General features: G+C 48.2%; 1 protein-coding gene across 5 annotated transcripts in view; it reads right to left on the bottom strand.

Moving 5' to 3' along the window:
• Positions 1–22,507, bottom strand: part of LOC119446827 (LIM domain kinase 1-like) — a 72,023-nt gene that overhangs the window by 20,892 nt on the left and 28,624 nt on the right. For all 5 annotated transcript variants that reach the window (XM_037711390.2, XM_049664446.1, XM_049664443.1 and 2 more), the window contains exons 5-8: positions 21,983–22,123; positions 15,307–15,407; positions 14,812–14,962; positions 10,345–10,623 (exon numbers count right to left, since the gene is read on the bottom strand). In XM_037711390.2, the coding sequence (XP_037567318.1) occupies positions 10,345–10,623; positions 14,812–14,962; positions 15,307–15,407; positions 21,983–22,123 (672 nt within the window). The remainder of the gene's footprint in view (positions 1–10,344; positions 10,624–14,811; positions 14,963–15,306; positions 15,408–21,982; positions 22,124–22,507) is intronic.

Raw genomic sequence — 22,507 nt, 5'->3', positions numbered from 1 at the left:
AAAACCATCAGTGAGATCATACGAGTGTAGCCACATCACAGCACTTGGAAAGGGTCAAATTATATTTTTTGACAGACTGGTGAGCAACTATTATGTCACTTTCTTCTTCTTCTTTCTGGGGTTTTACGTGCCAAAACCAGCTCTGATTATGAGGCACACAGTAGTGGAGGGCTCCAGATTAATTTTGACCACCTGGGGTTCTTTAACCCTTTGAAGGTTTTTGCCGTATCTGTACGGCGGCGGTTTTCTGTCCCGCAAGGTCTTTGCCGACGGTCGATCCTCCGTTTGAAATTTCGCGCCATAATGACGATGCATGCTCACCGGGAGGTGCTGCCACCTTTTAGGACTTACAAGAAGTGTTTGACATTTGTGCTACCTTCTTGCGGAGATAAACAGAACTGATTTCTAGTTTCAGCGCGTGCGTCGCGCAGACTGCGCAGCACCCCTTTTGCGATTTTGGTTTCGCCGCGTGATCGCAACATAGGCGCGCGAAACGTGATTTTTCTCTTTGTCGGCACTCCCTTGAAGGGGCGGTGGAAGTCGATTTCTACCTTTATTGGCGCTGCTCTTAGCTTGTTTATCACCGTCGCTCACGAGGTATTCTCACTCTCTGCGGCAACGCGCTTTCGGTTGCGCCGCATGATCGCAACGGAAGCGCGCCAAACGTGAGTTTTCTCTCTGTCAGCACTCTCTTGCAGGGGCGGCGGAAGTTGATTTCTATCTTGACTGTCGGCGTTTTTGGTGTGCAGACTGCGATAAGGCGCTGTGCGTAGAACCGTGTTTCAAGGAATACCACACTCTGAAATATTATTGAACATTTGGAGTTCTGAGTGATGCCGACATCAAAATACTGTTTCTAATTTTTTTTCACTATTTATTCCCGACTTTATACATTTTGTACATTTAATATCCGCAATAAAGTAATTTGACCGTCTGGGAAAGTTTTTTTCAAAATAATACGACCTTCAAAGGGTTAACGTGCCCTACAACGCAAGCATACGGGCGTTTTTAGCATTTCAGCTCCATCAACATGCGGCCGCCACGGCCGGGATTCAATCCCGCGACCTCGTGCTCAGCAGTGCAATGCCTTAGCCGACTGAGCCACCCCGGCGGGTAACTATCATGTCACCTATTGTGGTGATCTATAAGGCTTCAATAAGTTCCCATCTCATTGTTTCAGGCCAGCTCTTTCACACTAGAAAGCACTATATAATATCCACAGCACACACAACGAGCAGCAAGATGACCAGCACTGACAAGTGGTTTATTAATGTGCTCATGTAATGGGTCAGCCCCAAATGAAAATGTATGGCTAAACCACACCTTCCTTGCAGGGAAAGAAATGATTGTGGTGCTTCTTGTCACAGCCCCTGGATATCAGAGTACTTAAGAGCACAGCCTAAACAACTTCATGGGAGCAAAAACCATCACATTAACACCAACATGTTTCCACCCTGTCTTTGGATAGTGTGTGGCTCATTTGATGCACCCAATTCTAAAGCAGAACCACCTTTCTTTCTGTTATCTTTTGTGTGGCCTCGGGAACCTTTATTTTTTAGTTATTTACTTATTTATTTATTCAGTGCCTGCATCGCCAATAAGGAATAACAGCAGAGGGGATTTCATTCGAAATACAAAGTTTATAGAAGGGTATTTACACAGTGCTTCACTCAAAGCGCGCAAGAAAGCATCAACAGATGTAAATAATACAACATCAGGTGAAAGAAGATTCCAGGAGCAGCTGTCAGGACAAAAAAAGAATACCGCAAAACCTTGCCAATTTTCATACTTATGATGACAACGCAGGGTTGGGACTGCCCAAAGTCATTTTCGAGCAATTTTTGGAGCAATTTTTGGAGCAGACTGTCATTTTGGAGCAGATAACATTTCATTTTGAAGCAGTTTGGAGCAGGCCAATCTGAATTTTGGTGAAATAATGAAATATGGTAGCGCACTTCGAAACCATAATGAAACACAGAATAAACTAACACAAAGCTCATAGTAGAAATGCACTTTGTGGCTATAGCATACTAGAATATGGAAGAGTGGGTAGAGCGGTGGCATGGCGCACACTTTCCTGTAGCCAAAAACATCAATGGCCCTACGATCGAACTATATATTCCCATGCCCACGTTCATGATAGTGGAAAATCTTCTCAAATAAAGCGGTCCAATCGAGGCTGTAACAATTTCTAGGTCACCATACATCACCGCATACCCAGAGGGCCGCATCAACCCTGGGCTAGTATAACGTAAAAATATTCCAATATGTTTTCATTGCGACAGCAATTAAATGGACACTCCAGGCGTATTTTTACAGTTCGTGTCGCCGTGATGTTCCATATAAAGTCCATGGGTGATAAAATCGTTGCCAGGTGCCGTATTCTGTATATGCGAGTGAAAGCGTGCAAGGGCGAGCCGACGATGGCGGCTCAATCCCGCGCACGCAAGGGAGGAAAGCAGGGAGGAAGTGCGCTGTCTCCCGTTGCGCGCAAGGCTCTGGGGGAGCGGAGGGAGAGACGTTCTACACTGGCGGCTGCTGCACTGTAAAACAGTTGACCCTTTGGGGCGTATTTTGCCACAGAACAATAATCGTCATCTGACTTGCGTGACTTTCCTTTCTTTAACGCTGTGCACCCGGCACTTCTAGGTTACGAACGACAAGAGCGTTATCAGCGTGACACAGCGTTCTCGACAGGAAAGTAGCAAGTGTAGAGTTCTCAAGATAGGAAACGCAAGCAAGACAGATGACGATTATTGTTGTGTGGCAAAAATGCACCCCAATGGGTGCAACTGTTTTTAGACTGTGGGTATGCACGGCCGCGCGGACCCTATCTTGAAAGCCATCTGCAATGGGGACAGAGTGCGAGTGCCGATAGCTTCGTGTGCGCTGTGTTTTCGCCACTTCGTTGACTTTGAAGCGAGAAGCAGCATGGTTAATTCGCTTGCTGCTGCTGCTGCGCTTCGTCACTCCGGCATTTCGACAACATTTCCGTGGTGATCGAGTAAAATGCGTTCATGTTTGTGCGCGCGTGACACCATGCTTGTTCATTTAGTTAGTAAGCGAATGTTTACAAGTTTATACTGCTGATAAAACTATTATCGTTACTTCATACAGCTGTTGTGGGGAGCACACGCTGCCACCTTCTCCCGCGGGCGCTCGCCCGTCGCTTGCGCACGCGGCGGTAGCTGGGCGGACATCTCGTGCGCGCACAACGCGCGCCGCGGGAGCCGGGCGGACACGGGAGAAATGCACTTTGCCCTCTCCCGGTTCTCGCTCGCCTCTCGCGACGCGCGCGCCCGCGCGGGAAGAGGGAAAGTATCCGGCGGGCGAGGAGGACACTCCCTTCGCGGAAAGATAAAAAGATATAAAAGAGCGCGACCGAGAGACCCCCGGGTCTCTCTGACCTCGCTTGACCTACCTGCCGATACGGATTTACCCGCTGAAACCCGTGAGTGACCTCGTTTGCGTGACTACTACACGCGACGAGGCAAGCCTATTTTATTACTTATTATAGAGAGCGGACTTCCCTCTGCAAGTGTGTTTTATTGCTGACAGCAATAAACGTTGTTGAGTTGACTCGCTTGTTGCCTTATTCGCCCGAACCCTGCGTAGCTGCGATTACACGCGCTACGGGTAGGGGAAGACCCCCTACACTGTATACCAATTTGCTATCGCAATTGATGCTTTACCTTTCGGGCGAAACTGCGACCTTTTATTACAAATCCGCCATAAGCCCTTCGTGATAGGTCAAAATGGCTCAGGCTTCGCCATGTGCATAAAAACAGATTGGAAAAGTTATACGTTATACCGGCCCTGCGAACAGAGATGCCCGCCAGCTGAACCCACCGCAGCGCCCTCAGCCTACTTTTTTATCGTTTTGTGCCTCAGCTAGGCAGTGCCGCGCTTCTCGGCCCGCTCAACTGTATTCTAGTACACTCTAAATACAGCCACCCTGGCCGTTCCGGCAGCAGCGACAACAGCTGGGAGTGGCCGCGTGTATGCCGGCCACTTGCCGGAAGCGCCGAAAAATCCAGTGTTATAAGCGCGAAAATTACGAGAAACTGTGCGGGAGGCACCGTCGGGTGGTGTGCGGAATGTGAACTGCTTCACTCTTTTTCGGAGAAAGAATCCGCTCACTGTTCAAGGCCACTGTCAGAGCACACACGCTAAAACCGTTATGTCGAAGCGTGGCACAATTTCGGTCAATTTTCTGTGTTTGGCGCAGGAATTTGCGTTTGTATGAAAATGGCGCAATTGGCGCAGGAGTCCCACCTCTGATACTGTCAAATGTAGGTGAACCAGGTAGAAAGCAGCTAAAAGGAGGGAGATCTGATTGTAGAAGCTTGGCTGTGCTAGATAGAAATGCGATTCGACAGGGGCGCCATTAAAACAGATGCATTAATGCCTTGCTTCAAAAGTTTGGAGTGGTGGATGCGAATAGCAGGAGCAGCTTTAAACAGCGGAGCAGCTTTAAACAGCGGAGCTGCTTAAGCTCGCTGCAAGTTGTGCCGCAAGCCGCAAAACATTGCTGAGCGATGAGTCACCTGGCTTGCCTAGCAACCACCTCGCGGAGCGGCATGTGCTTCGCCTCCTCTCCGTGCCGTGCACATATTGCCTTGACATGGGACGTTAAGGAGAGGGAAGGAGAGCATGCGTGGGGAGCGCGCAATGCTTAGGAGAGGGAGCGAGAGAAAGAAATTGTAGCAGCACCAACGAGGCAACGCACAGAGCCGCTGCTGATGCCACCCGCATTTCCCCGCGTTTGCGCCGAACGCGCGTGGTGTCCATGACTGCAGCAGGTGCCTCTGGCGTCGGCTCAGCAGGTTTCGACCAGCGACGGCCCGACAAGTGTGGAAGCACAGCTTGGCCGTGATGTCAACGGGGAGATAAAGCTCAGAGCCGCCGCAACGGCAGCAGAACTCTCATTGACTCTGTGGCGAGTACACGTACCCTTGACATGGGACGACCAAAGATCCGGACACCCGAAGAAGAAGCCGCTCATCTTGAAGCATGTCGCGCCGCGACGCGAGAATCTGCGCGGTGGCGGCAGGCCGATTCAGAATACTGTGCCAAGCAGCACTTAGCATTTCCTAGCAAAACTTAGCCAAGCCTGGTAAAACCTGGAAGAAAAGCTAGGTCGATCACCAGCTCCGCTGTTTACTCCAGCCTTGCACCACTAGTGCAAGCTGCCCACGTTTTTTTTTTTTTTTTGCTCTGGGCTCATGGCCTTGACAAAAATGCCAACTAGAAACATATCACGCTAAATCTAAAAACCTAGTAATCCCATACTCAGGTTCTTACCACATTAACACAAGAAACCGAAGACAATCATCAAAATAGAAGAGGTAATGTATGGACTTTCAGCCAGTACATGTGCCTTCAGTTGTAATAGTAATTAGTCTTTCAAATAGGGGCGTTCGAATAGTAATATTTTCAAACCAAGAACATTACAGAATATAAAATATTTTCTCATTTTACAAAAAACTGAAATATAATGCCTGTGTGGAGCACGTTTGGCAAAAAAGGGCTTCTTTAAAATTATTTGATACACGTATGTAATGCAGTTTGCAACTGCATGTCCTATCAACTCGGGAGTTTGTACATGAAAAATAACAAGTACCGTATTTATTTGAATATAAGGCGGGGTTTTTTTCCCAGAATGTTTAGCCTCGAAGTCACCCCCCACCTTATACGCGAATTTCGCCTTACGGTGTGAAATTTCCCCCTATAGTGTGAAGCCACACTATAGGGAGAAATTTGCACTGCCTTGAAGCCACACCTAAAGGCAAAATTCGCATATAACCTACACTCCGCAAGTTGAAGCTCCCGTGAAACTTCCTGTCCGCCCCAGTTGCCCTATTTTGGAGGACATTTAAAAGCCCTATCCCTCCACCATTTGTCGCAAACCCCTGATGAAGGAGCAGAGTTGGCTCCGAAAATTTGGTTTATTAAATCAACTTTTTAGTAGGAGTCACTACTAAATTCTTATACAATTGATCCCACATATATTGAACTCGAAGGGGATTGCGAAATAGTTTGATATACACTCAACGTCCGATTTTTCGGACTCCCTAGGGGCCGCAAAAACGTCCGAAAAATCGGGCAGCCCGAAAAACGAACGCTTGCCTTTTACTACCCCCGAGGGCTCAAACTGCCGCACGTCCGAAATAGCTATGAAGGCCTGCCAGTACACTTATTAGGCTTATCGCAGCTCGTGCTGTGCTAGGAGGCGGCGGGTGCACGCGTGTATAATTCAGGAATACAATTCAGAAATGTGCTGTTACAATTGCCCCTTCCCACTCTTGGTATGCTTCACCGCGTAACACTGCTGTATGAGACAAAGCTGAATTTCACCGGCACTATGCAATGTGCCGTGCTTTACAAGTTTCTAAGACACTGGCGAGGATTACAAAGGCAGAGTCGGCGCCATTGCTAACAGCGGCGAATTGTTTCAATGAAAAACATGGCACCGAACAGAAATAAGCTTGGTAGCAAACGTCTTAGTAGCTAGGCTTAGCGTTGCCGCGGTGGTGGCTATGGCTGGCTGCGAATATGCGTGCGAGAGCGCCCGTTCGAAGAGGCGAGATAATCAAAACGGCAGCGGTGATGGCTTCGATTAATGTCATTTCGGACCTGCGGTCATGGCAAAAAAGTCTGGAAAATCGGACGGTGAAGGTTTTTTGAGTCAGAAATTTCAGACAATTTTATACATTGACTCTATGGGGTATGTGGCGGTGCAGCAAAGGCGTCCGAATTATTGGGCATGTCCGAAAAATCGGTCGCTGACTGTATTGATAATTCAAAATATAAAATATGCCTATTCGTAATTTACCTGACGTCTCCACACACCTCTGAGAGTTTCCCCGAGATCGTGAAAAGTGCGAATTTACTGATTTTCTTCAAGGCCATGTCAAACGCACAAAAGTTGGTTTATATTTTGATCATGAACACTAAAAGGTACTCACGTTGAGGAATGTACTTTCATACACTGACAAGAATGCTAACCATAAAAGCCTGAGCGCGATGGCCGGACACATGACCGCGGTGTGCCTCGCGCGCCTCGGAGCTTTTGTTGTGCGTTTTTATTTAAGGTAGAAATTGACCCACCGTGGAATTAAACTAGCCTGTATGAATACGTGCCATGGCACCATCAGCGTACTTGTACTGCGAATTGTGCGTGAATATGTCTGCCCGCGTGTCCATACAATACCAACAATACAGCCGATCATCGTACGTGGGCATCGAGCCAGACGGACTGCTATGTCGAGTTTTGGAACTGACTTCCTGTTGTAACCAGTCATCCTTGCTTCTGAACCGTCTCCAATTCTTGCGTGCTGCTCAGTGCTCCGAAGCCTCGTGGCCGGTACGTCCCTTCGTTCCCGACCCTTCCCCCCCCAGCCTCTACATCGGTGACTGCCATCACTACACACACCACTTCCAGTTTCTTAAGTAGTTTTCAGCTTGCAGAACGTCCGAGTCTATTCCCACTGATGTGTACCGTATGGGCACGAATGAAACGGGTTCAGCACAGATATAATAGTAATTATGGGGTTTTACGTGCCAAAACCACAATCTGATTATGAGGCACACCGTAGTGGGGGACTCCGGAAATTTGGTTCACCTGGGGTTCTACGAATCGCACAGCAATTAGTCTTGGGCGCGGCTGCAACAGTGGTCTTTCCGCAAAGTGCTATGTGGCGTGCAGTGATTTTGTTAAATTCAAACTGTAATGCAAAGATCTGCCCAAGTGGAGGTTGGGTGTGGATTAGTTTTGGCCGCTTGTGAAATCCTAAAATGCTGTTCGCAGCAGAAAAAAACGGCGGTGCAGCATCTATAGTTCGGCATCCCATGCCAAGCTAGAGTGCCGTCTAAGCTTTCTCATGGCACATGTATTGGACCAGGAGGCCTTTCGCATTCTAGAAGCAGAGTGGTGATCTGCTCTTGCCGATAACAGCCATAATTTGCATGGGCCATCCATATGTGCAGTGATCAAAGCAGAGCGTCCTGCTCATTTTCCTCCATAGCATGTACTGCCCTTCAGATTCATTTTCTTTCTTGACAATCTGCCAAAACAGTGCCATTTCAAATTTATCGGCACTAAATAGTTTGAACAAAGCGATCCGGGTTCTGTTGGGAGAAGCGTACTTGCAGGGGCGCGGCATCGCACAGCTGTCAATACAGTCACTGACCATTTATTCTGACTCAACGGGAACCGCCGAAAAGTCCGAATAGTCCAGAGTCCGAAAAAAAGTATTCGCCAGAAAAAGGTATCTTTATGGTCCCAGTGGTCCGAAAAAATTGTCAATGCGCAACTGTACACATGCACGCTTACGCGCGATCAGGTCAGCCTGTATATCCGACAGTGCCCGACTATTGCTATAGGCAGAGAAGAGCGTCATCAAGGCCTACGCCAAGTCCGCACTTGATGTAGTGTTTATTGATGCCGCACTTGATGGCTAGTGTTTATTGATGCCTTTTGCACCCCCCCCCCCTAAGCAATACCCTGAAAGGGGTCTTTAAGGGACAATAAATGATGATGATCATGGCTGTAGTGTGGGCAGTGGGTCGCCATCAGAGTCACTGTCCACTTGCGATGGCTCCAGAACCTGACGGACGATCTCCTCATCATCCAACTCGGCGCAGGGCAGGACGGCACTGTTGAATTTCGCAAACTGTTCAAATGTAACAGCGGGGATATCGACCCCACTGGCACGGAGGTTGTCAATAACGTTTGCGTCAGGCGGCAGCTTAGCCGCGGGGTCCTGGCCTGTGGCACTATCCTCACTATCAAGGAGAAATCCTGCATGGCGAAAGCAGTTGCGGATTGTGTTCACTGTCACTGCCTTCCAGGCAACAGACAGGATGCTGATGGCCGAGAACACATCCACAACTTAGTTCATGCCGCGGTCTACACACAAGAGCACACGATTCAAAAGGCGCAATCAGTAGTGAACCTTCAAGTTCTCAATCACGCCCTGGTTGAGGGCGTGATTGGCAATACACTTGTTGTATTTGGCGACAAAAATTCGAAATCAATCACCTTCAGGTTGTTTATGTGCCCGTGGGCACCGCAGTTGTCGACGAAAATGAGCACCTTGCGGTTCTGAAGCCCGTATTTCCGGTCAAGCTTCCGTACATACTTTTTGAAAAGATCCTGGGTTATCCACGCCTTAGAGTTTGCCTCGTACCAGACAGGCAGCGTCTTAACCCCTTGAAAACATCTCGGGATGTTTCGACTTGCCTATAACGAGGAGCGGAAGCTTCTCCGTTCCTGACATGTTGTCTCCCATGACAACTTTCAGACGCTCCTTGCTATGCTTTCCCCCGTGGCAGGGCTCCCCGGACAAAGCAAGCGTCTTGTCAGGCAACATCTTATAAAAGAGGCCCGTCTCGTCGCAGTTGAAAACGTCTGGAGACGGTTTGCTTCAAAATCGAGAACTCCCGAGCAACTTCGCATTGAGGTCAGCCGCTTTCAACCTGACGAATACTGGATGCTTTCTTCGCCATCGTTAGAGTCTGGTAATTGCCGCCTCTCGTCGGCACCGATGACAGGGGTGGCGTCGGAGCCATTTCATACTACGTGACTGGACGAGATCGTGTACAAGCAGATCAGGCCTAGCACACACAGCAAAAAAGCGAGACTTAAAAGGTAGCTGTTGACAAGGGCTAGGTCAAGTAACAACTGACAATGCAAAGGCCGAGCACCGACTTCCAAGCTCACTGGCTTGGCTTGGCCTGGCCTGCAATTTGGCCGCGGTAGACAGTCAATGAATACTGGACTGGCTAAATCCAAAACATGGCAACCATTATGTGCAGCCAACAAAAGTATAGCCTTCAAGATCGGCCACTGTAACTTGAAGGTGCTGCGTGGATTTAGACACCAGATATCCAAACATAGCAAGGGCATCCTTTCAGTGCTGGCAACCTAGCAATATGTAAACATCGCGGTCAGCTTGTCGTGGCGTTCGACGTCGCATCTGACCAGGCAGCCGGAGTCCGAAAAATCGAACTGCACACTGTCGGGTGTCCGAACTATCGGTGCCATGAATGGTATTGGAATAAACGAGCATGTCGAAATTTTCAGCATCTGAATAAAGGGCTGGCGACTGTACATCGATTGTGGCGGTAAACGGAAGCTCGACGTATGCGTAAGTATATCGATATACTTTTGCATGGAATTTTTCAAGGGGATTTTACGACTGTTCGATATAGACAATAATTTGATATATCCAAATCTGACTTATCCCGGATCGACTATATACCATGACTTGCATGTAGATGTGTCTCAAAAGTTTTTTGCAGTCCATAATTTAATGTAAACAAGCATGCCCTGCCACTCACCATTCCTGCAGCGATGTCTCTGGCCAGGCGCAACCTCTGCAACCAAGGCAGAGGCTCGCTCGAGTCGTGAAGCAGGCTGCGCAGGGATCCTCCACTCACATACTCAGTGACCAGATGCAGACGCTTGTCCCGGTACAGCACCCCAATGAAGCGCAGCACATTTTCATGGTGCAGAGAACGCAACACGGCCACCTCCTTGAGGAAGTTGCGCTGGGCCTCCTCATCTAGCCGATGGAGCTCTTTGACCACCATCACCTCCCCAGTTTCACGATGGGTCACCTGGTTACCAACATGTGAACACAGGCGTGAGCTGTGGGCATGGCGGCACATTTTTCGCTCATATCCCCGACCCCTATTTACCCCTACTGCACCAGACTACAAACGCCAAGATAACACGCATACAGAAGAACCTCGTTGATACAGTCCTGTTTTGTACGATTTCCCGGTGCCAATGTTTATGATCGAGGAGGCAAAAAATTACCCAATACAGTTGCACTTCTTTTTTTTTACTGGTTAATACATAACCGGAAAACACAATCTTCAGGAACCAAAGTTCAGTATACAGTAAAACCCCGGTGATACGATTCCGGCTGGTACGAATTCGTAACATTCCCCAGCCAAAATAGATTGCTCACAGTACGCAAAAAATCGGCTGTTCCGAACACGTTGCCGCGCCGCTGCGGATCATACGAACGCGTGATCAACAGCGGCGGCGGCCGAGCCAGCGGAGCGACCGGCACAGACACGCGGCTATGTCACGCGGCTGTGCAAAAACACCCGGTAAATCGAACGCGAAAGCATTTGCGACAGTTAATTCGAACATCCCATGCACCGACAATGCTCTCAGCAGCACGCCAAATCACACAGCGACGCCTCCGACCAACATTGCTCCGGCACCGCCATAGAGTAAAAGCTTAGGAGAGACCCCTCAATGCCGCGCGCGAACAATAAGATAATAAAAAAAAAAAAAAAAAAAAAAATGCGCCGGAACATGCGTGTACGTGCCGACGTCTCAGCCCCGCGGAGAAAATGGCAGTGAACCCTTCTCCGTTATGCTTCCTCTATTTTCTAGTCACAAGTTGACCTTGCACGCTGCGGCTGCGGCGCAGAGGGAAGCAGCGGCGATGTCCCAGTCCGGCCAACAAACTGTCCCCACCCGCTTCCCGATAAGGGCAGAAAACGAAACTTCAGGAAGCTGGCGCCGGGCCGGCTGGAGCGGCGGCGGGCGCGCACGGTGACAGTTGAAGGTGAGGGAGCTACAAGGAAGTTGACAGGGAGGGCGAGAGGACCAAAGCGGCGAAGTTGCCGAGGCCAAAATCGCTTCCCTGCTGCCCTCCTCCCTAACCATCCACGGTCTCCGCGTGTACCCGTCGCCGTGCCGGCGCTGCCCGCATCCTCGTGTTCTGCCATTATCGGGAAGCCAGCGTTGGCCGGCGTGGGCAGTTTCGTAGCCGTCGCTCGGTATGTTCTTGTGCGCCGCGATATTTCACGACTCGCACCGTTTGTGCATCGTGCTATGGTGCACGAATAATTCAAAGAATATGTCCTTTTAATTCGAACAAATTTTCTGGCCCCTTTGAGTTCGAATTATCGAGATTCGACTGTACGTGGAAGTCAATGACATTTAGGTCGGGACCGCGAAAACGCGACGTAGCAGCCGGGAAAACGCAGCAGCGAGGGGGTTTCATTATATTAGGCAACTTTTCTGCTAAAAATAAATTCATTTTTAAAATTTTGTGTATGTTTTGATGATACGAATTTCGGGTGATACGAATATTTCACGCGACCCCGAGAGATTTGTATCACCGAGATTTTACTGTATCGCCAAACTGCGATAGTACGATACATTTTCCAGCTGCTAGATCCCATGTAAACAAGAAAAGCTGCGAGACACGTGGAGCGATCGAGTGGTAGGTGCTCGCAATAGCAGTTTCCCCGCAGTCTGCACCTGTCCGTGCCACGTGAAAATGCCACCACACACTCAGTTTCCTATTCCGGTAGCAGCAAGTCTCCCCGCCAGTCATTGCACATCACCATTCACAGCTATGGCTCCAACCCATTGCAATATGCATCTTCACCTATCTGTTTCAAAGCGCGTTTGGCATAGCGCTGTTGGAAGCATACTGCATAACCTAAACACACAGCCATTTTTTGCTGCTGACAGAGCGCCATGTTCCGCACTGGCGGCATCCTATTCTGGTGTTGCGCGCCAGCTCGATTTCATTTGGGTTTACCATCACCTTTTTAAAACGACAACGTGTGTCTCGGGTTGCTCGGACCCCATCAGCTGGATATGAGTCTGTGCTCGTGACGCATCATTTGTCGCCCAGTGGGAACATCAACATCCCGCCAAAATACCTTGCGCTGCTGACCCAGGCTGAACTTGAGGAGCGCAAACATAAACTTGCCAAAGCCACAAAAACAATGTCCGTTTCTGGTAGTTCGGACTCTTTCCCTCTTGCGGGAAAAGGCACGCCACAAGGGTCAGTGCTTTCCCCCGTGCTATTTAACATAGCTATGAGCAGACTACCTGCACTACTAGATGCCATACCGGGAATTAGGCATGCGCTTTATGCTGATGATATCACCATCTGGGCCACCAGTGGCTCAGACGGTGAAATACAGGACGCACTACAAGCAGCAGCCGATGTCACCCAGAAATATGCCCGGGCAGGGGGACTTACGTGCGCAGCTCAAAAGTCAGAACTGCTTATAGTAAAAAAACTCCAAAGGAAACATCACCTACCACCTGACATCACGGTGACTATCGAGGGTGAACCTGTAAATAAGGTGAACAAATTGCGCTTACTAGGACTCCATGTTCAAGCCAATGCGAAAGCGACATATACCCTGACGCTACTGAAGAAACAGATTAATCAAGTAGTGCACATGATCCGGCGGGTCACGAACCGCCGCCACGGCCTAAAGGAATCCGACGTCATGTGCATCATACACGCTTTAATCGTAAGCCGCATTACCTATCACGCACCTTACCACCGACTCACCCAAAACCAAACAAACCAGCTAGACACACTCATACGAACAGCAGTGAAAACGGCGACAGGCCTTCCTATCTACACCTCAACAGCCAGACTATTACAGCTTGGTCTACATAACACCACGGCCGAATTAATCGAAGCCCAGAAAGTCGGGCAGATCGAACGACTTAAACGTACATCGACAGGAAGGCACGTACTCAGACAATTACGTTACCCAACATCAGAGTTTTCCCCACGAGAGCCCCTCTCAATCGCCCCAAACATCAAAGAAAACATTACAGTGGCCCCCATACCTCGGAATATGCACCCCGAACACCATAAAGGCAGGCGCACTGTGCGTGCAATGGCACTGCACCGAGCATACTGCAACGACCTCGACACCTTCTATACAGACGCCGCGTGCTACCCTGACATTACAGCCAAAGTGGTAGCGGTGGCCGACTGGAGGGGCGAAGCACTATTATCAGCCACAATACGCACTGACAACTGCACGGAAGCCGAAGAATGTGCCATAGCCCTCGCCATCAGCGCTCAACCCCCAGATAAGATCATACATATTCTTACAGATTCGCAGCAAGCATGTCGAAACTACGCACAAGGACGGATTTCACCGATCGCTCATAAAATTCTACACAAGAAGCAAAACATTCCACTAGTTCACCTAGTCTGGACACCTGGGCATGCGTCTCTCCCTGGCAATGAGCGCGTTCATGCGGCAGCCCGAGGCCTAACCCTCCAGGCACCGGTGGAAGACCAGTCCAACCCAGACAAGGTGGAAACGATACCGCTTACATACACGCATATACTACAACACCACAGACTATCCCGTAGAATATTCCCCCCACCACACGTGAAGCTAAACCGTGCAGATGCAGCCGCTTGGCGTCAGCTCCAAACTAATACGTTCCCCAGCCTTGCTCTCCGCCACACTTTTTACCCTAGCCAGTACCCCGACAAATAAAAACAATGTCCGTTTCTGGTCACTCGAGCCCCACCAGATTGGCAATCAATCGCACGCAACAGGGTCTCCATGCTGCAACAACTTACGAAGTGCTTTCGATTACATAGCTGTCAACTACAGTTGAGTTTGCCAAATCTTTTAGTGCCTAAGAATTGTACATTTTCTCAGTACGTTTTTTTTTTGTTTTTTTTCAATAATGATTGAACGAGGTTCTACTATATTTACAAAATGCATAGCTCAGCCAAGCGATCACACAGGCCTTGAATTTGTGTCGGCAAGATCTCCAGACGCAAAGCAGCCTTACAGAGGCAAGCGCTGTGGTGTAAGTTGTTAACTGTACACGTTACCTCTCTTCTGCCTGGGACTTTACCCACTTTTTTTTTCTTTACTGTCCGACATGGACATTAACTCGAAATACACAAATTCAATACACACTGCACTGACTGTGTTCAAAAGCAAGGATGCAAGGCGCTACTACAGATACCATAAGACTGCTGCAAAGCTCACCAGGTACACTTGGCCAAAGAAGCCTTTTCCCAAGAGCTTTCCTTGGACCAGGTCAGATGCCCGAAAAATCCTCTGGTTCTTTGGCTCAATGCGGAATGACTTGGTTCGACTGAGGTCATAAGATGGCTGGCTGCCACATGCCGTTGAATCACTGAAAAGCAGCAGCACAGGGACATCCACATTAGAGGCTTAACTCCTGAGAAATCACACTATGCACAATTTTCATGGCACGTAAAGGGTGTTCCTTGATGGTGCTTATCATGCAAATGCACTCAACAAGAATGCTACATGCAAACACACTGACATGTATTACACAGCACTATCTTTGGTGGCCAATCTTGGACACTGCCACATCTCTATTAGAGCTGTGACTGGCCACCCGGCGCATGTAGACTTATCACTACTAGACCTATCAGTCACTAGAATGACAATTTTCATATGCATCCTTAACAAGTCCCACAACAGTTGTACCTTACAATTCTAGTTGCAGCCCACCTGACTAGCAGACGTGGAAGAGAAGACGAGCGCTCCCTGCCACCACTGGACCTCTTGAGCTGGCGTGACCGCATGCCACTTGTGCCAACGGTACCTTCATCCTGCAGATGTAGGTAGAAAATGGGTGGGAGTTATTCCAGTCATGGAGAAAGGCTTTTGAGCTGCAAATGAGTCTTGAACATTGCTGCAAGGAATATTAGATGCATTGAAGGACAACGTCAAACCTTGGGAGAAGCGATAACAAAAGGAACCAGGACTGCTTTGCATGCTACTCTTTCTGAAACAGTGCTTTTAACATGAGGCACTGGATGGTTTTACAATATTTTCCAAGAAGCCAAATATTTTAGTCTCTGCCTACAGTCTGATATTGCTTCACTAGAATACAGCCATTAAAGGGACACTAAATGGAATACTCGATTCATACAGTGGAGCACAGGTATACCGAACTCGAAGGGGAATGGGAAATACAGTAAAAGCTCGTTAATTCGACCCTAATTAATTCGGAAAATTGGTTAATTCGGACATGTCCTTTGATCCCGGCAGGCGTTTGCATTATTTAATGCAATGAAACTCTCGTTAATTCGGATGTATTTGGCTGCACATCGGTTAATTCGGACAACTCTCAGTGCTCGGCGAGCGCGGAGCGCCGCAAATGTGCGACGCAAACGAGTCATAACTAGAGTGTACTCTACCATAACGGCGTTAGCGTCCACTGAAACGAAGCGGGGGAGTTCGCATCGCCATAGTCATCAGTGGAAATCGTACGAGATAAAGGGGCTTTAGTACGGGAATGACAGCAACGCCAGAACGCTTCGTGCCTATTTGAGCAATTAAAGCTTTTATTCTTGCGTTTGCCGGCGCGCATAGAACCGCGTTGGCTGTGCACCTTCAAAACTGCATAATCTCCATCCGTGATCGCGTTGATAGCGGCCGCGGTTTCATCCACAGCGTTTGCGGCAAAAAGTAGTTTCGTTTTCTCTCAGTGTCCGTGCCGACAGGGAATGAAATACGAACTCCTTGAAAAGAAAAAAAAAAAAACGATGAGAAATTTGAGCCATTCCACGCCGCCGCGCGTTGTTTTCCATCCTTCTCCGCATAGGCGGAAAGTTTTCATTTTTTCCAGGGGGGGGGGGGGGGGGGGGGGGCTTCCGTATTCTGAAGGCGTGCTTCGTCCAAAGTTTGTTCACCAACGAGCGATGATCCATCACTAACCTGGGAGCTCTCAGTAATCCGAATTCTGTTTGTCAAGTGAAGACGCCGGCGTGGTTTACGAAGCAGACAACAGCAGTAACCAATGGAGAGACGCCTTTCAGCACGGCAGCCAATCGGAGGCCTGCTTTCATCGGAGGGCCCACGCTTCTTTTGTGTTTGTGCGTTTGTTACAAGATGGCGACGACGGAAGAATTTAGAAGCGAAACGGCGAAACTTTGAGCTTTCGAACGATACCAAGATGGCGACGCTCGGTGGCGGGAAATTAGAGATATGTCTCCGCGAACTGCGGTGATGTTGCGTGATTTAAAAAGCTGTTTTCTCGCCCTGCGCACTTACGAATTAAACTTTTTTGGACACTTTTAGCGCGTTTTCAGCCAAACCATTTTGATACAGTGTAGATTAGGCGTTGCAGATACCCAAACGCGTGGTTTTCAAAAATAGATTTTTCTAGCAATTTTCGCGATCTGATCCCCGCGTCCCCCCTTAATTTAGCTAGATTTAATTGTGTTTCGATGATACGAATTTCGGCTAATACGAATAATTTTTGTGACCCCGTGAGATTCGTATCATTGAGATTCCACGGTATTCGGGTTAGTTGTAGGTAACGTAATCAAACGCGAATTGGAAGAAGAGAACACGTCTTCTCCTCTAGCCCTGCCGTAACTGTGAATGACTGTGCGCGGCTGACGCTTATGGGGCCCGTGTGCCATATCTAATTGGTGGTAATCATTGGTGGGTGCAATGATAAAGGGCGACCAGGGATGGCTGCTAACTTCATGCGAGCTGTCTTTCTGTGCCCCTAGTGTTGCAGAGTTAAGAAACAGAGGTCATCGCAGATCACTCACAGAGGCCATCAGTAGTGGGCATAAAAATAAGCAGATAATGATGATGAGCCTAATTTTCAGATTTACGGTGAATCGCGCGGCTGTACGAACCGTTCGCCTCCGCTGCCGGCATTCTTCATAACGCTTGTGTTGTGAAAGCGAGTGCTCGATGTCATCCAGTGAGGTATTTAAAGGTTTACATGGTCTGTAGATGCTTACTATGTCCACTATGCTTACCATTTTAATTTTAGATGAATATTTACTACAATTTATATGACCACTATAACTAACGTATAGACTCGTGTAAGGGCCACACTTTTCTGTCGCGATTTTGACGAGCCTTTCATGGGACTGGGCCCATTTGACCTCCTTTGGTCAAATCGTACTTTCACCGGAGTCGCTTTCACCAGAGTCGCCAGAGTCGCAGATATTCGCGACTCCGGCGACTTACGTTATAAGCGGTCTACACTGTATATATACAGTCGAGTCCCACTACAACAAAATTCACGGGACACGCAAAAAATTATGTTGTGGTATGTATATACGTATATAATTATGTAAAAATTAAGTATGTATATACGTATATTATTATGTAAAAATTAGTATGTATACACGTATGCGAAACGGCAAAGCCGCTAACGAAACCGAAATCATCGTCCGAGAAATCTTCACGATGGCGTGGTGACAAAGACTGAGACATACTGAAGGCAGTCAATAAAGTGTCAACTTCACGAGAGAATGCATTTCGTGCTGCTGTTACAGCACTTTTCGTACATTGCGGCTGACGCTTAACCCAACGTGCTTGCCCGGCCGATCGCGAAACACTCATATTGCGGCACATGCACCGTCGCAATGAAGCGGTTTGAATTATCACAATTTCATTGCATATTTATGACAAAGTCGGCAAACTTGGCAAGCTTGCGCTTACCAGAATATTATTGCCAGAAGTGGGTCAGCCTGGATTTCTTACGCTTCACGGCAAGCAAAGGCGTTACGCGAGTCTCAGAGTCCATTAAAAGAGCCATCGCAATGTCATTGTCATGGGCTCCGATAACTTTTAAGATGAGGGCAAAAGCATCCATTACTTTCAAAGCAGTCGCCAGAGTCATTGTGTCTAGCAGGTTGTCATTTTTCCGTGACACGAGACGTTGGCATCATGTTGACAACAGTGGCTGCGGCGCGGCCGCCGTATCTTGAAAACAATCTGTGCCGCGCACAAGGTGCGCGCTGGCGCGGTCCTCATCTTCAAAGCGATCTGCGACGTGGGCAAAGTGCAACTAGTGCCGGTAGAGTTGTGTGCGCTGTGCTTTCGATGTTTAGTTCGCATTGAAGCGAGAGTTGGCACGGAGGTCAATTCGCTCGCTGCTATTGCCACACCTTCTCATTCCAGCGTGTGGACAGAGAGTTCCTGCGGTCATTGAGCGAAATGTGTTCATGTTTACTTATGCGCGTGTGACACCATGCTTGGTAATTTAGTTAGTAAGCGAATGTTTAAAAGTTTATGCGGCCGATACAACTACGATCCTTAGTTCGTATAGCTGTCTACAAATCTGCTGTCGCAATCGATGCTTCGCTTTTTGGGCGAAACTGCGAATTTTTTTCCGTCCGCTTTCTGCCTCAGCGATTACATGTGCCTTCTCCTCGAGAGAGAAATTTACGCTTCTTCGATCGTTGGCGTAGCCATTTCGACCGGACACACACCACAGAAAACGGCAGCGTTTGTGGTGAGCCCGTGCAGTCTCGTGCAGGCGCATGATGACCACGCGTGGCTATGAGAAATTGGTACTTTTAACTTGATTTCGTTCGCGAAAACCTCGTTCAAGCGGACATACGATCGTCACAACTTTGGAAGGGCCTTCTAATTTGACTACTCGGCAGTTCCAATTTCAATTCAGTCCCAGTTTCGTTTTGGAAAAGTTCGTGGAAATAGCGAATAAAACGCCTTTGTTATGGAGAGACTTTTTTTGTATTACAGTTAAACCTGGATATAACGAAATTGACAAATTCCCAAAAAACTTCGTTATAAAGAGGATTTCATTACATGCAGGTTCAGCACGAATATTCGAAAATGAAACGCTTACCCTATGTACTATTGCTCAAGATTTACTCCCAATACACTAAAGTTGCAATGAACAAAAAAGTTTGTTTCACCCGAAAGGCGAAGCATCAATTGCAACAGCAAATTAGCAGACAGCCATACGAAGTAAAGATAGTACAGTCAAACCTCGTTAATACACACCCGCTTAATGCGTAATTGCAGTTTAAACGTAGTCGCGAAGATTCCCCTACCAAGCCCCCATGTATTGGCTGACCACTTAAGCCGTAGTCACTTATCGCCCACCAAACGATTAGTACGTGCTATTTTTCTTGTTCTACACGCACAGGCACAAAATCGGCAAAATCTCATGTGCGCAGACGTTCGATTCTCGAGTTACGACGCCCGGACGAGAGTCGCCAGCGATAGTGAACTTACAACATGGCCACCATGACGAATTTCCTGCTCGTACAGCTGTTGCCGATTGCCGTGCACAAAAGCATGGCCTTCGAGATAAGTTCCCAGTAACGCAGAGTAACTGCTGGTACGGGGTGCGAATTTGCTGTCGCCGTCGGAGTAGTAACCGCGCAGAAGCACATATTTTTGCGAAGCGCATTTGTGCCGTCACCGTGGATGTCGCTTTGAGCTTTCGTGTAACGTCCAAACACGGCAACATCGTCGCCGCGCGCCGTACACTGTGTGTGCGAGTGAAAGCTTGCGGGGGTCAGCCGACTCAATCTCGCGTGCGCAAAGGAGAAAGGGGGGGGGGGGGGGGGGGGCGGACGCGCGCTTATGCGCTAGGCAGGCGTTTACTTCGCCGGCGGCTGCCGTATCTTGAAAGCGATCTGCGATGTGGAAAAAAAGTGTGCCCACGCATGCTTATTTTCAAAGCAAACTGCAGACAAGGTCAATATCTTGCGTTTCTTCGTCAAAGCACTCATCCTTAGAATGTCACACCAGGTACTGGATGCGTGGACGCGTGTCATTTCGCACAAGCGGAAGGCGTCGGAAATGAAGAGCGAGCGACACGACGGCATCATAGCATCGTATAGTGTCCCCTAGTGTCAGGTTAGTGAAGTGAAGCGCAGAGACTTGCGCAGTAACCAAAGAGTGGCGCTGCCAGCGCGTTGAAAAAAAAAGTTTATTCTTTCTTCGGCAACATAAACAGGAAAACGAGAGTGTCGGCTTGGCGGGCTAGGCCAGCTACAGCAAGCAGCGGGATCAGGTTTGAATGAAGGAAGGGGGAAAGGTCATGCCTATGGCGGCAAGATTGCCGGGTCAAGGGATGCAGGCCCGCCTCGTGCATGCTCGCACGCATGCACGCATGCACACGTGCGCTCGCTCTCGCCTCGCAGTCGCCGTGAATTTGAGTGCGCCAAGCGCAACGCCGTCGCTTCGAATTCCGTCACGACGGAGAAGGTGCTTCCGGGTGCTGCTCGCGCAAAAATGACAAAATTTGGGGCGAAATCTCTAGGTTGTCGGTGGGGAAAATTCGTTATTTCGAGGCGGTCTCCCGCTGCCACTTCGTTACGTAGAGGTCTCAAATACATGTGCTTCTATGGAGTAATGACGGGGAATAGAAAAACTTTGTTATATTCAGGAATTCGTTATATGGAGGTTGTATAAGGAGGTTTAACTGTACTTTCTATGGGCAGCTGACGGGGAATTGAAAAAGCTTCATTGTGGCGGAAATTTCGTTGTAGTGGCATTCGTTGTAAGGGGATTCGACTGTATATAGTATATACGTAGTGATGTCACCACGCTTTCATACATAAAAGGGAGACCAGTCTAGCATCTCATTGAGTTCATTCTACGACTACCATGGGTAGACCACGAAAATTAAAGACACCAGAAGAACAACGTGAATACAATGCTAGACCATGTGTGGTGTTTGATACAGCTTCGCTGAACATTCCCGTTCGGAGGGAGGGATGGCGACCATTTTTTTTTCCTTTCCCGTTAAAAGGATTTGGTTGGAGAATACATTGGATGATGCGATTTTCGGATGATACGCTTTATTTTTCGGTTGCTGTGAAGATCATATCAACAAGATTTCACTGTACCTTGTAGACAGGATTGTCAGCACGAGATGCCTACGCTGCGCTTGGTCTGTTTAAAATGGCCAAACCTGGTGAGGGCCCTGCAATAATTTTCTTTCATATAGTGTAGACGACTATAACTGCTTACAGGGCAGGATTAGAGTTATGGCATTTTGCGACTCCCATTAACCTTTCCACAGAACTTGATGTAGCATATCCACCCTGCTAAAGAGCCGCCATGTGAGACAAGTTACCGGTTGTAATGCCAATTTTTTCAGTCAGAGATGGCTACACACTCACGCATTTTTGCCGGATGACCACAAGACATCAAAAGCAGGGTTTACCTCGGTTAAACGTCCTGTTTGGATTTATCGGCTCTGATTCTACATGTCACAAAATCGTGACAACAAGCTAGAAGAGGTTTATCAAAATCTTGAAATTGCACTACTGCACGGATGCTACCCAGTAAAATAAAAAAAGAAAAATCATGCACAGGATTATTTAGGCAGCAAGATTCCTTAGCATGATGGAAGGCATCAATAGATTTCACTACAGCTACTACAAACCTTTCTTTTGTACCGCCTTTCCTTGTCGCTCAAAGCTTTTCTTCTGGGAGGACAGAGCAGAGGACACCTTGAGACATTGCTAGGATCGTGCTCAATGGTCAGCTGCAGCACCTTGTTTGTTGACTTGATGAGTTCTTCGACCTGAAACAAAAGTAATTTGATCTGTGAATTAGAGTGACCACCAACTTCAAATTTCTTCGGCTATCGTCATAATACATTTTTCGCTACAATCACATATTCGTGCATTTCCAAAGCTTATCCGTAAAAGCATCACCGCACCTGGGCCAAAGCTGGAATCATTGGTAGACTGGTCTGCACTTTCTGAATAGAAGGAAGACCTTTTGCAGCGCAGCATGGCATCAGCTACACTGAGAGTTGAAGCAGGGCACTTGGAAAAAAATCTGGTCCCAGTGCACAACAATTGGTAGGCATACGACAAGCAACTATGGTTGAGCAATCAGAGAATACATTAAGAGAATATAGGAACTGGGTGGGGGAAACGTAACTACATCTTAGAGGGGCCCT

Source organism: Dermacentor silvarum, chromosome 3 (genome assembly GCF_013339745.2).
Source record: "Dermacentor silvarum isolate Dsil-2018 chromosome 3, BIME_Dsil_1.4, whole genome shotgun sequence".
In the NCBI taxonomy this organism is placed as follows: domain Eukaryota; kingdom Metazoa; phylum Arthropoda; class Arachnida; order Ixodida; family Ixodidae; genus Dermacentor; species Dermacentor silvarum.
The sequence above is the reverse complement of the archived record's forward strand: the minus strand, read 5'-3'. Positions and strand labels throughout refer to the sequence as shown.